The sequence below is a fragment of the Vulpes lagopus genome, chromosome 10 (genome assembly GCF_018345385.1).
Source record: "Vulpes lagopus strain Blue_001 chromosome 10, ASM1834538v1, whole genome shotgun sequence".
NCBI lineage: Eukaryota > Metazoa > Chordata > Mammalia > Carnivora > Canidae > Vulpes > Vulpes lagopus.
The window spans coordinates 3689389-3703988 of record NC_054833.1 but is presented as its reverse complement, the minus strand read 5'-3'; the positions used below and the strand labels follow the sequence as shown (position 1 = coordinate 3703988).

General features: G+C 41.1%; 1 protein-coding gene across 1 annotated transcript in view; it reads right to left on the bottom strand.

Annotated features, from left to right (window-relative positions):
• DCDC2 (doublecortin domain containing 2) overlaps positions 1-14600 on the bottom strand; it is a 162164-nt gene that overhangs the window by 101905 nt on the left and 45659 nt on the right. The window contains exons 4-7 of the mRNA XM_041771741.1: positions 13067-13143; positions 12799-12930; positions 9133-9279; positions 7389-7443 (exon numbers count right to left, since the gene is read on the bottom strand). Coding sequence (XP_041627675.1) covers positions 7389-7443; positions 9133-9279; positions 12799-12930; positions 13067-13143 — 411 coding nt within the window. The remainder of the gene's footprint in view (positions 1-7388; positions 7444-9132; positions 9280-12798; positions 12931-13066; positions 13144-14600) is intronic.

Sequence of the window (14600 nt, the reverse complement as noted above, 5' to 3'; positions counted from 1 at the left end):
AAACTTGTCCAAATCTATAACACTCTTTTGCATAATTTAATTTCCCATTCCAACCGCAATTTAAACATACGCTTCCATTTAATTATTGCATTAACTGCAACCAAAGTTGTTGCTTATTTTCTTTTTCTCCAGTGATTCTTTTTCACAAGGCCACAGACTACCTGGCACAAGATACAGATCACACAATTAGAGTAGAGATTCCACATCCATCCACCAGGTCTCATATTCATGTTTTCCATCATGTGTATTCACCCCACAATTTTAAAACTTTAAAAGTCACCCTTCTAGCAAGCCCACTGGAACGTTCAAAGATGATGTGGAATTTTCAAGGACTAAAATGAAGCTTAGTGGATAAGAACCTCTGGATCTCGGCACGAGAGTCCTTTATAGCTCTCCAGGAGAAGGCATTTTTGCAAATGGCATATGACAAGGGAGTAGCTGAAGCCCCATTTAGGGGTGCCTGGGACTCATACAGTGTTAAAAGTCAACTCTTTTACTGACTATACAGGAAGTTCTGATTTACTCCATTTCCGATTAGGACACTCAAAAGGGTTTATTCTGGAGCATCAGGAAAAACTGGTGGATTCCAATAACGATACAGAACATGGCTTCAGTAATGGACACTCATGTATTTGATTAATGAATTATGGCTGATCGCCAGTTGCTCTGTTGAACTAAATTAAACTAAAATAAAGGGAAGAATCTGTTTTGTAATTAGAAGACTGGAAATGGGAGCCTGGGCAGCTCAGTTGCTTGGTTAGCGTCTGCCTTTAGCTCAGGTCATGATCTCAGGGTCCTGGGATCAAGCCCCATGTCAGGCTCCCTTTTCAGTGGTGGGTCTGCTTCTCCCTTTCCCTCTGTGCTCTTTCTCTCTCTCTCAAATAAATAAATAAATAAAGTATTTTTTAAAAAAGGAAGATTGGGAACAATTTAAATGCTTGTTTTTTTTAACAAAGAAAAAAGGTTGATTCATCTAAAGTGTTAACAATATAAAATATATAATGACACACAAAAAGATAAGCTATACAATGTAAATTACATATATTCGTATTTATTTACATAGTTAATTATGTAAGTTATATAGGCTCACATTTACTTACATAATTAATTATATAAATAATAGGTGATCTACAAATAAATATGGAGGAGGGGACAAAGGAATCAAGAGAAGGAATTTCCTTCCTTTTTAGGGGGGGACTTCCACACGTGACTTATAACCTGGATACATAAATAGAGAGTTGTGGCTCTTTGGAGGGCATAGGAAATAAGGGAGTTTTGCCAGTCTTGTACAGCTATGCCAGTTGATAAAACAGTATCACTGAGTACTTTGTACATACTAAATACCCATTTAACACAAATATGGCATTATTGTCACTGTTTTACAGATAAAGGATATTAACTTTCTCAAGGTCACCCAAGTCTGATTTTTGTACTACACAGAAGCTTCCTCATGCCAAGGCCCTACAAATATTTATTATATGGCATGCTTCCTTGAAAAGGCCACCTGGAAGCGACAAGTTGTGGCTTTGTGCCAAAGTGGAGGGACTCAAGAAGAAGCCTGATTTTACAGCATGTCCTACGCGAAACCCGGACCCCAGGGGCACCTGCATGGCTCAGTGGTTGGGCATCTGCCTATGGCTCAGGTCTGGTCCCGAGGTCCTGGGATCAAGTCCCAAAATTGGCTTTCCATAGGGAGCCTGCGTCTCCCTCTGCTGGTGTCTCTGCCTCTGTGTCTCTCATGAATAAATAAATAAAATCTTAAAAATAAAAAGACAATAAATAAAATTAAAAAATAATAAATAAAAATAAAAAGATTTTATTATTTATTCATGAGAGACACAGATAGAGAGAGAGGCAGAGACACAGGCAGAGGGAGAAGCAGACTCCATGCAGGGAGCCTGATGTGGGACTCGATCCTGGGTCTCCAGGATCACACCCCGGACTGAAGGCAGGCGCCAAACCGCTGAGCCACCCAGGTTGCCCCAATAAAATCTTTTTAAAAAGAAAGAAAGAAGAAAAAGAAAACAAAAGAAAAGGAAAGGAGAGAAGAGAAAACTAGACCCTGTGTGTTATCTGGACCACTGTCCTGCCTCTTGACCTATACCCATCATAGTTGGATGTGTCAGGAATAGCAATCCTCTGGCTCAAATAAACAAAAAACTGAAAGGAGCCCTTCCATCTCCCCTACTTTATTGAAACTGGGATTTTTTAAATAGTTCTCTGGGCTTTTTCCAACAAGAGACATCCAACTCAGGTGTTCCTTCATTATCCCAGGAAAAGTGTTCCTAGCCCCCATGAACACATGCCAAAGGCACCAGAGGCCAAAAAACATCAAGTTTGTTTTTTGGCAACTTTGTGAGGGTTTTGCTTCACGGAGCAGCCTCCACCTCGGTGTCTTTCAGAGATGCACCCAGAAGGGAGTCTCTCGACAAGGAAACAAGACCCAAACCCAGGCTGGCATTTCTCTCACATGCATACCTGGTGAGGGCAAGTGTGTAAAAAAAAGCCCTGTTACCCATACTGGACTCTGTTTCCCAAAAGGCAAAATAGAGCTTTGGGAGCATCTGGAGTTTCTCTCACTACACATTGACTTTGTGATACATGGAGAATCGTGTTTTGTTTTTTGTGCTCTTTTTGCCAGAACTTTAGCAATGATGATATTTGAGTCTGTAAACTACAGGTCACAAGATCTATCAGCCACGGGGTAATGACAAGAACACTGGCCGGGCCTTTCAACTATCTCAGAGCTTATACCTGTCCCACTAGGGGGCAGCTCGACCCCACGGCTGTTCCCCGGGCAGCTCCACAGCAGCTTCCCACTGATCGATTGGGTGGTTTCTCACACTTCCTAGAATTTAACACAATTCACTTATATCCCCCTTTTGTTTTCAAGGCTAGAGCTGCAGGTTAAAACTACACTCAATTTGCTCTAGGAGTCTGCAGGAGGCGTGGCCAGCTGGTCCAGCCCTGCTTGGCCTTGGGGGCTCCTTAGCTGCTCTGAAAGGGTCCCCTGAGCCCAGAAGCCCCCATCACCAGCACTTCCTACTGCTGACCCAGGCATTCCCACACCAGCAGGGTCCCCCTACCCCCCACACCTGCCCGCCACAGGCTCCCACAGCTTTCTCTCCTCTTCCCCACTGTGCTCTATCAGGCCCCCACCCACACTCCCCTTACTTATGCAACAGAGTGATTCCTAGAAAGCCTTGCAAGAAGTGAATTCCAAAATCTGGTTCTGCATCCCCTTCGATTTGTATCAGCAGCAAGAGGAGCTTCTCCTGCTAACTGGGCAGTGCAAAGCTTAGGTCTCCTCCTGACTCCCCCTCACTCACACCTCCATCAGGGCCAAGCACTTAACCATCTTGCAAACATGTACATTCTCCAATTAATTACAGGAAAGGAGTAAAATAATCCTTCTGTTAAAGACGGAGTTTGTGACTTTGGAATTGGCGACAATAATGGTCTGTCCATGTGGCTCACCGCGAGCATTCACACTGCTGCGTGCCAAGCGGGTTATGCCCCTCTGCCCGAATATAACCTCCTAAAAGAGGCCTGCCCTGGCCACCCAGATGATATAGCATCCTCTCACTTTCTCTTCCATTACTTCATGTTTTCTCTTCAAACTTATTCCCAATTATTGCCGAATGTATTGTGTAATTGTCTTTCTCTCCTCCAGAATGTAAGCTTCATACACCTAGTGTCTTCTCTAGATTCCCTGCCTCTACTGTCCCCACAAGCACCAAAACAGTAACATGCACTCCGTAAATGCCTGTTGGCCGAATACACCAATCAGAGACAATTGTTACAAGATACTCAAGGAAGAATAGTCACAGATACTCATCTCACCTGCTGCCACCTGTCCAAGTCACCTGCACAGTGTGCTGGGTTTAGCCACCCCACTGCCTCCTGCTTATGTCCTTCTCCCGACCCACTCCTCTGTACACACCACAGCCGGAGTCATCTCTCAAACCACTAAGTGAAACGGCATCCCTCTCTTCTTCTCACCCTCAGATGGTGTCCCATCAAGGGATACAACCCCAACTCCTAGCATGGTGCCTATGTGCCCCTCCAATCTCATCGCAGACCACTCTGGCTTTCTGCATCTCCTTCTCACATGCCCAGATGCCAGGCTTCTCACCAAGGGCCTCTGTGACCATTTTCTCTGCCATAGGGGCTCTTTCTGTCCCTGCCCCCACCTTACAGGACTGGCTCATTTACATCATTAAGGTCTCAGAGAAATTTCAATCAATCTGTGCCCTGCTACATTTTATTTTCCTCCCACTGTGTAGCACCATGTGAAATTATCTGTATATTTGCTTAGAGGTTGATAGTGTCTACTCCCATGTGCTCAACAAGTATACACTGAATGGCTGACTGAATGAGCAGATGGGTAGACAGATGGATAGATAGAATGTTTCTGAAGCATCATGGAAAGAGGTCAAAACTACAGTCATTTTATTTTTCTAAGTCTGAGCATGGAAATGTAATTCTGAGTCTTTGCTCAGTCTATGAGATGGAAGCACGACATGACGCTGAGTCTTTCCACAATGGTCACTTACCCAGAGAAGACCAGTCCCGACATACCTATTCTAAGTAGGTCCTCCTTCTATTGTCTCTCCTACTGCTCTGTACTTCTCTGTCATTCCCACTGCACTTCGTAATTATATATTGATTTCTGGAATTGTTACTTTAACCTTGCTTTCTGCCAGGTGTACCCTGGGCTCAGAGCACCATGGGTTTCTTGCTCATCTCCATCTCCCTGGGGCTCTGTTCCAAGCTAGATGTATGGGCAACTCCATTTGCCATTAGACGAACCAGCATTCACAGTCCAGATTCTAAAGAATTTCCAAACAAGCAGGCAAGAAAGAAGACTGCATAAATGTGCCTCTTGCATATGAATTCTAAAGTGGAAAACACAGATTTCTAACAAAAAATTTAGACATTCCAAACTTCAGAATAATAAGCATGTGATTTCAAGATCTGGTAACTGTGAATGCAAAGAGTTGAGTTATGGTCCTGGTCCGGACATGCACTTCCTGGTTGACCTAAGGTCAGATATGAAGTCCACTGGGTATCTGCCCAACCATCATTCTTGCAGTGGCACCATGGGAACTGATGAGCTTGCACACACCTAGTAGACAAGGAGATTCTGCTCCAAAATCCTGAAGAAGAGCAAGAGGACAAAATTTCCAAACCCTAAATTCATGGGTTTTAGCTTTGGTAGTGGCTAAAATTGCTCTTTCAGTCACTGGAACATTCTTTCCTCCTTCTACTCCTCCTCTACAGATCCATGCAGTCAAGCTGCTTCCAGGCTGGGTCCTCTGTGATCTGTGTACACCCTCTCCAGGCTCCCACTCAACTGCAGGAGGAGGGCTGCTCCCTGCCAGGCTGTGCTGGATGCCAGGAAAGAACACCAGGGTGACAGGTCTGCTCTCCAGCTATGACCGCTGTGAGGATAGACTTGCCCCATATCCTCCTCAGGCTTCGGTCTCTAGCACAGCTGCCTGCTGAACACTTTCAACTAGATTCTGTGATGACACTTCAACTCAGTATGTTTGAAATCAGGCACGTCATTATTTCCTCCCACTGCCCTCTCCTTGGCCAGAGTAACCCTATTTTCTCAGCCATCCAAGCTCAAGAACGTGCAGTTATCTTTGGCTCCAATCTCTCCATTCAACCCTCTGCCACCTTTCCCACCTTCCTAGCCTAGGATCTTCTCATCTTATGCCAAGGCTCCTGCTTCCAATGGTCACATAACACATGTCTCTCATCTGTGGCCTCTCACCATGCTAAGTCTTTCTCCACAAAAAAAGATCCAACCTTCCAGGTTCACATTCTCACTTCTTGTAAGCCTTCATGAGCTGCCCTCTACTCAAGGATAAGGAGTAAACTCTTGGTTCTGACATTCAAGGCCATCTGAAACAGCCACCTACCATTCCAGGCATACCAGCCTCCACACAGGATGGATCCTCTACTCAGATCAGTTAGCCTGAGGGACTCACTGTCCCCAGGGTCATGAGAGTGAGTTCCCTCCAGATAGGTCATCTATACTCAAGTCTGTCCCCTGCCATTCATTCAGTGGGAACATATGCTCCTTCTGTTGGGGCTTCCCTTTCTTGTTTTTGAGGGTGGATAGCAACCTGTATTATCGCCTCCTGAAATCCACATCGTGGCTCCTTTCTTACACTATCCTTTCCATCGGGAACCCCTTTCCCTCATTAGCCTTCACCTGTTGCAAATAACCCTCAAAGGTGTGGCTCATGTGCAACTTCCTTCATGTGCTTTGGCGAACATACATTTGACTCCCTCTACCTCATATTTACCAATCTCACTACATACTCGCTATTCAGCATTCGTTACCTTCTCAGGCTGTTCTCGACCAGATCATACATTTCCTGAGCACAAAAGCTTTGTTATAAACAGTATGAGACCCTCCCTCAACTTGCACATGGGCGATAAACATCTATTGCTTGTTATTCTGAGTTCAGCGCTACTTCACACAAAATTACTTCTTTTTTTTTCTCCAAAGACTGTTGCATGATATACAAAAAGGTGGGGGGGGGCGGGAGGGGAAGAGAAACCTAAACCATCATCAGGACACCGATCATTGCCCAGTAGTCGCTTATGTCATAAAATCTGTAAAAAAGAATTTTGCTTAGTTAAATCAGGGGAAAATGTCCAGATGGGGAAATGTCAAATCAATTCTGATCACAGCTGGTCAGGCAGTTCATTCAAAGAAGCAGAAAGAGAAGCCTCAGCCCGAAAAACCTCTCAAAGCAGCACTCCAGCATGACTTGTCTCCCATCCCTGACAGGGAGTATGGATTGAAGATACAACCAGGTTACCAAGTCACCTACTAAACTCTCACCACAGCTCCTCCATGAAAGGTACTTAATGGACATTTGCCGAGTTAGCAAATAGATGGAGGAATCATGGGTGGAAAAGTTCTGATAGGAAACTATGTAGAGTGATTCTCAGTCTTCTAAAAGAATGTAACGTTAGGATTGTCTTCTTTTGATCTTATTTTTTTCAAAAAAAATATTTATTCCTTGTCAGAGATAGAAAGCCAGACTGAGGAGACCACTAATGTGATCTAATCCTTTCTTCTACTTTTACATGTCATTGCTCAGATTTCAACTGTGAGGTAAGTTACATCAGGTCAGTACACAAGGAAAAAGACACCTACTTTGGAACCTATATTTTAAAAATGTTAGTTCACTTCGAAGACCTACACTGCAACATTAATGTTCTAGTGTTGTTTCACATAATTGTTTATATGCCAACAAGGCAGTTAAGTTTTATCTCTTCAAATTTAATTGAAACCCAGAGGACAGTCTCTCTGTATCATAGAGGAATAGAGAACATTAATGAGTAAAGCATCTGATACTTACACTCCCTTTAGACTTTCTGGATCCTACAATAGGAGGTAGTGAAGAAGCTTTCTGACTGCGGAAACAAATAGCAATTTAGAAATCTGAATATTATTTACAAATAATACACAATGCAAGACAACTGTCATCCCAACTTGTCATCCCAACCTGCAAGTCAACTGCTTAAGGGACATGGGTTTTTCAAGAAAGTACTATATACTTTCCCAATTTCACCAAGACCACCATAAAATTGTTAAATTCCATCCCAAAAGCTTTATAATTTTAACATTAAGCTATTTTAATCAATGCTCCCTATAAACTTTTAGTACCACCTTCAATTTTTCTGCAGCAGTTTTATTCAACTCCCTAAACTTTCTACATGCATTTCAAAAAGTCCTTTCCTAAGCTGAGTGGTGATTTTGCCAAACAATACATTTCCAAACAATACATTTCCATTGTTTTCATAATGTCCGCAGAAGCTCAGAATGGCAAAACACTAGCATTTATATTCAGGGACACTCCTAGACTGGTCATTCTCAACCAAAAATAAAAGTTTTCTTTGGTTATAGAAATACTGCTTCACAGATGTTAGGAGGAAACTTATCTTGGAACTCCCTGATCTCCTCTGAAAAGAAGCCCATATGTAGATGAAGGTATGTCTTACTAATTTGTCTGAGAGAGGCCACCATGAGCTACAGACTTCTCACTGCCCTCAAGAACACACTGTAGCCCACAGCAAGTGAATCCAGTGTCACTGGACTATATTTCATGGGTGGCTAAGGTTGTCATCAGTAAGTCTGCTTGTAAGTAATTCTAAAGTGCTGGAAAACCATGTGTTCTTGCACACTCCAAACACCTCCCCAAAGTCCATTTCATTCCTTACTTATCTGGAAATCCTTGGCCAGCCTCTCTCTCCAACAAGCTTCACAAATGGCAAATTAATGGAAAACAAATTGGTGATCTTCTGCTGTATCTGTGCAAGTAATACACACCCTAGCAGAGGACAGTCCTGAAAATTCAGTTTGCGATAGCTAAGTGGCCATAGAATCCTCTGTGAAAAGCAGCACAGATGGTAAACCACAGCACCATGACCAAGCCAGGGTGCCTGCATCTGCCAGAGGCTGGGGGCTCTTCATGCATGCCTTTGACATCCATCTACTGGGCTGAAATAAGGCATCTTTCACAAATACATGAAATTTCACAGCAGAAAAGGGGTCATAGTGCATTGTGTGTAATTAAAAGTGTAATCTTTAAAATCTTGCATGTAATAATTATATTGTCTACTGCTCGACTTAATGGCTTAAGGACAATTATATCGTTTTTATCTCTTATTATCATTAAAACAAAGATAAAATATGTTTTTTAACATTTGTAGATGTTTGTATATGCACAAACTGAAAATTATTTGGTCTAGGTAGCCAGTGGAGACATTATTAAAACTTCAAATAATGATGCTATATAGAAGCCCATTGCCCTGTATCTTCTTCACAAAAATGAATCTTTATATTTAATATGAATTCACAAGTGAATGGTAAAAAAAAAAAAATACTATATAACTTTCATAGATTCCCCAAGATTATATTTTTGTGCAAAAAAAAAAATCTCCAGTCTCCATCATGGCAAAAAGAATCAATATACATTATACATGCTTTCCATTCTAACTGACAAACAAGATTACATAAAATATACCAGTGGTCAGCATAAGACTCAATGTTATTTCAAGTGATAACTAAAAGGTGAGACGTGCATGAGGATGAACACTTACCCATAGGACCTTCTCATTGTGGACTTGTCAAAAAGTAATCCACTGTAAGGCAATTTCTTAAACTTATCTCTGCCAACGGCCACATAAAACTGCCCATTCTCCAACTCCGCCCCGCTCTCAACAGGTTTTCCTTCCAACGTGTAAAGTCTGCGGAAATAGGAATGCCAACCATTAAAATTTTAACAAGCATGAAAGAGCTACTTAAAATTACAAAGTTCCATGAAAGCATTCTTCTCTCCAGTTGGCTCATTTGTTACTATTCTAGTTAGCAAATCCGAAATGCCTCAAAGTCATTAGGTTTGACTAAATGCCAGGGTTACGATGTAGAGACAGTTACACTCCCCCTGCCCAGTGCTTCACCCCAGTAAACCAAACAATCCGACAGAAGGACCCTCTCTTGCTGCCACAGTAAGACTGGATGGAAAGCGTTCACTTGCACAGAGCGTGGTGCTTTGAATAAAGCTCAGTTCCCACTGAAGAGCGAGTCTTCTATTTCTATGTTGTTAGCACTGTTCCAATTCATTTTCTTCATGTCCTTTTCAGGTTGACAAACTTACTGCATTCTGTGCAAGAGCCCTCAGCCAAGACAGTGCATCCAAACATACACAGGACGGGGTCAGATAACAAGAGGCCAAGGAGCTCATTGCTAGGATTAATGATGCAGAACTGCATAGCATTCATGCTTCTTCCTTTTTGCTTTATTTATTTATTTTTTCGCTCCCCTCATCTTCCCAGAATCAAGGGATTTCACAAGGACCTCCCTTTACTGTAAAACTGCTACACTGAATATGTTACTTATTAACAGAACAGTGATAACTTTACTAGACAATTTAGAGTCCACGGAATTTTTTTTAAGGAACAAGAAAAAGCAGACTATCAGAAAACCACATGAGAAAGGCAATGCGTCATTTTGAGGGTTATAAACAAGAGTTTGTGACTGGGAGGAGTTCAAGAAAATAATTTTTTAAAATTCTCAGACTTCTTATATTACCTAATAAAAGTCAGTGACATTTACAAAGAAAAAAAAGGTATTGATGTGTCTGCTTCTTGACTGATTATGGAAATGGCTATATCAAAAGAAGCCAAGAAGTACAAAGAAAACAGCCACAAAAAACCTGAAATGTGTTTGGATTGATTTAATATAAAGACGCTACTTCTTTATAACATTGTAATTCTATCCATCCCTACAAATCTAACTATCAACATCTAATCCAGGTTTTCTGGTTTTCCTGCCTTAACCTAGACCAGTGTTTCTGAACAATGGTGCTATTGGCATTTTGGTTCCAATAATTCTTTGTTGGGGGATGGGGAGAGGCAGGAGCTGCTGGTGAACTAACCACAGGATGCCAAGGGAATCCGTGGCCTCTACCCACTAGATGGTAGTAGTAGCTGCCCAATCCCAGGCTGTGACTACCAAAAATGACTCTGGATGCTGCCAAATGTCTGCTAGGGGCAAAATCATCCCAGGTTGAGAACTGCTGGCCTGGACCCAGATACCCATTTTCCTTCAAAACAGGAAGATCTGAGTCAGTAGTTAACTTTATGGCTTGAAATGAAAAGACAGTATCACTGTGGATCTGGAAATAGCCAAGAGTTGATTGGTTTCCTCCGCAGGTAGTTAAGTATACGGAATAAATTCTAACCTGTGACCTTCTTTTATAGGACGTTGGTTGACCTGCTTTCTTCTTTTTTATAAAGGGCAAGAAACATAAACGGGTAGTTGAACCAGTTTTAATGGGATGTTTTTGATATGCAAATATACCAAAGTACAAGGAGGATCCAACCATAAGCCTTTTCAATGTTCTGCTAACGGAAAATAGGCATGTCCCAAGTGACCAGCAACCAAATCTCACTCATATCTGGCATACACTAAGAATTAATTTCTCTAAGTATTCAAGTACTAGAGGGGGGGGGAAACTTATATTTTCATTTCTGTATTTATACTTATATATATTTTATTTTCATGTGTAAATTTGTTCAGATCAATATATGTATGAACAGGTATATATGGGCATGCAACTGTATGTATGTATCTTTGGGTGCTTTATATTATTTATTGAGTTGGTTTACATTTATGTATATGTCAAAAGACACAATAATATATCTTTAAAAAGAAAAAAAGGAACTACTGCCTTCACTCCTAACACCAAAATAAATCCAGAAGGATCAAAAGTTTAAATGAAATTTAAAAGTACAAGATGAAAACACTGCAGAGTATTTTTATAATCTTGGAATGAGGAAAGGCTAAGTTGGTCATAAAACTTAATGATCATAAGATTGAAATTTTCACTGTACCAAAATTCAACTTAACTGTATACAAAACAAAAAACATAAAGAGAATAAAAAATGCAAACTGAAAACATACATAGAACTCATAGGAGACATACTTAAAACTCATAGGAGAAGAGGCCAAGTGTTATAATATGTAAAGAGTGTCTATAAATCAATAGGATAAATATGTAAAGGCTATACAGATAATTCATATATAATGAAAGATAAATTTGTGACATTTATTCAGAGAATAGCTTAGTAGTTAAGAGCACAGGCTCTGGAGCCAGATTGCCTACTAAACAGGCTTGAATCCCAGTTCTGCTACCCACTGTCTGCTTAATCTTGGGCAAATAACTTCACCCACCCCCCATTGCATGTTTCATGTTTATTAAAAAAGAATAATAACCCTACTTATCTCACAGGGTTATCGAGTTAATTAAGTTTAAAATGTAAAGCACTTGAAATAATTCCTTGCACAAAAGAAATGAGCAACAGATGTTTTTGTTATTACTGTAGTATATTAAATAAAAAGCAAGAAACACTGAAATACTACCTTCACCCAACATGAATGAAAAGACAAAATGTTTATTAGTTTTAAGGTATAGACCAGAGTAGGAAATGTAGGCCCTCTCCTGTACTTTTGGTGAGAGTACAAATTAGTACAAACTCCCTGGAAGACAGTTGACAGTATCTAGCAAAATTTTAAAGACATTTACAAGACACTTTCATCTCCTGATAAACTCTGCTCACATGTACATGTAATAGCACAGGATGAGAAATAACCTAAATTTTCATCAAGAGGAGACTATTATAACAGATCAGGGCTCACTCACAAAATGGAGTATTTTGTAGCCATTGGTGCTGGTAAGAAAAATCTCCAAGATTTGTTATTACAGGAAAAATCTATACAAGGTATGTACTTACTTATAAAGTACAAGGTTATGTACTTACTCTGTGTGGATATGTATGTGTGCCCATCTGTGTTTTTAAGAAATAACAGATGTATGTGCCTTCATATGCACAGAATATTTCTGGAAGACTGCAGAAAAGTACTGGAGAGAGGGGCTGGAGAGCTCAAGGTAGGAGAAATAATTTTTAGGTCTTTTGTCCCATTTGAATCTTTTTCTTACCACATGTTAAGTATTACTCTCAATTACATTTATGTATTTATATACTAAAGATGTATGTTTAGACGGGATGAGCACTGGGTGTTATTCTATATGTTGACAAATTGAACACCAATAAAAAATAAATTTGTTAAAAAAATAAAAAATAAAAAAAAATAAAAAAGTATGTTTATATTCACACGGGGGGACCAGTGGCTCCAGAGCCTCCTGACATTATCCTGAAAACTTCTGAAACCCATGCACTCACAGAAGAGGGACTCTGGCATACCTGTGGACAGCTCCAGTCCTCAGAGTTATTTTTTCCGTGACCATCTGTAGCACATGATCCCACTGATTCAAGGTTTTTCTGGGGATGAGGAGGCGGGAAGCCGGACTTATGATGTCTCCATTTGCAATCAAACTGGAAAAAAAAAAAAAAAGGCAAAAAACCAGCTAGCCACACCATTGGAAATGGTTAGACTTTTAAAGCTACAAAACAAATCCCAAACCACAAGGAAAGCAAACTTCCAACTATAATGTAAAAGTCCTCAACATACAAGATCGTGCACGGCTCCTGCAGTGGCTTTCTAAAGCGAGCGGACACGTTGATCCTGCTGTGCATTACTGGCTTCACCTTTAAAAAAGCAAAGAAATGCAAATCACTGAGCTTCTGTTAGGTTTTCTTTTCTCCCCACCCCCCCCAGCCCCCCAGGAATTAAAAAAAGCTACAGGTTTTCAGGAAGGGGCTGAGACCTGTTGTGCCTTTGTTAAAAATCTTAAAATCTTGCGGCGTGGGGTGGGGGTGGGGGTGTCCCCCAATTATATAAACACTCTGAGCTCACTTTCTAGCACTACTGCATGCCCTTACCAAAGCTCTCAAGAAAAATTTCCCCCAAGCCCTGGCTTTACTGCTTACCATCTGTGCCCGCAATTGGGCCTGCACCTGAGAATTTTGAGGCAACACTGTAAACACTGCTTTCCCTAACACAGAAACAAAGTAATCCCATAAAATCTGGGACTCTGCAGGGCTCCCCATCCAGCCACCCCAGACTCCGCTTTCAGGCTGAATCTAGGCGCTCCCCCCACCCCAGGCACGTGACCCCATCCCATTTTCCCTACAGATTCCACTTCTCCCCTCTCCATCGGCCCACTTCCCCAGCCTTTGTTTCCTGGCTCTCAACAGCCAATGGCAAGAAGCACAAGGCACCCCTGGGCACGAGGGCTGGTTTGAGCTCCCAGCAGCCCTCTGCTCACTAGTCAACTGTCTGTGGATTTTTCCTCAATCCCTACCCACCATGCTGAACTCTAAAATCCCAGGGCAGGTACACTCACTTTCCTTCTAAACTGAAGGAAACTGGGGCCAACAGGCATGAAGCCCCTGGAGCTCCCCTTCCTCCACAACCCACCTCATCTACATCTTCACCTTCACCACCTTTCCCCTTTGCTGCCTGTCTCCGGTGAACCTTATCTCTTCATAAAGCTAATCCTCACCTTGATTTTTGTCCCCAGCTACCTCTACTGGATCCATTAATCATCTGCTTGTCTTAAAGCTGATGCCACTTTCCTGGCTCCCTAGTGCCCTTCCCTGATGCTTTTCCCATAGCACTTAACCATCATGTGACATGTGACACATTTTATGTATTTGATTTTTAATTATGTTCCTCTGGTGTTACTCTCAATATTACCTAGTAATGTACTGAGCACAGACTTCATACCCTAGTAGTTTTGTTCAAAGTCTTGCCTCTTGACCTTGATTATTTAAGACCTTCCCTGTTGGGATTTGTGTAAACAAATAACTTCAAAATTCCTGTTGAATTGGCTAAAATATTCTTTTTCTTTAGAGCATACATATCTATAAACAATATACAGAAATGCATAAATAAAAGACTTAAAAATAATTATATATGTTGGCAAATTGAACTTAAAAACATATATATAATTTTGAGTATATACGTTGCTGCTGGAACTAAAGCAAACCACTTGTTTTGAATAATAATTGTTTTCCTCATTCAGCATGGCAAAAATTTTCCCCAAATGTTCATGATTAACCAGTTGAACTGAAGATTAACCTTAAATATATGTTTCTGAGTC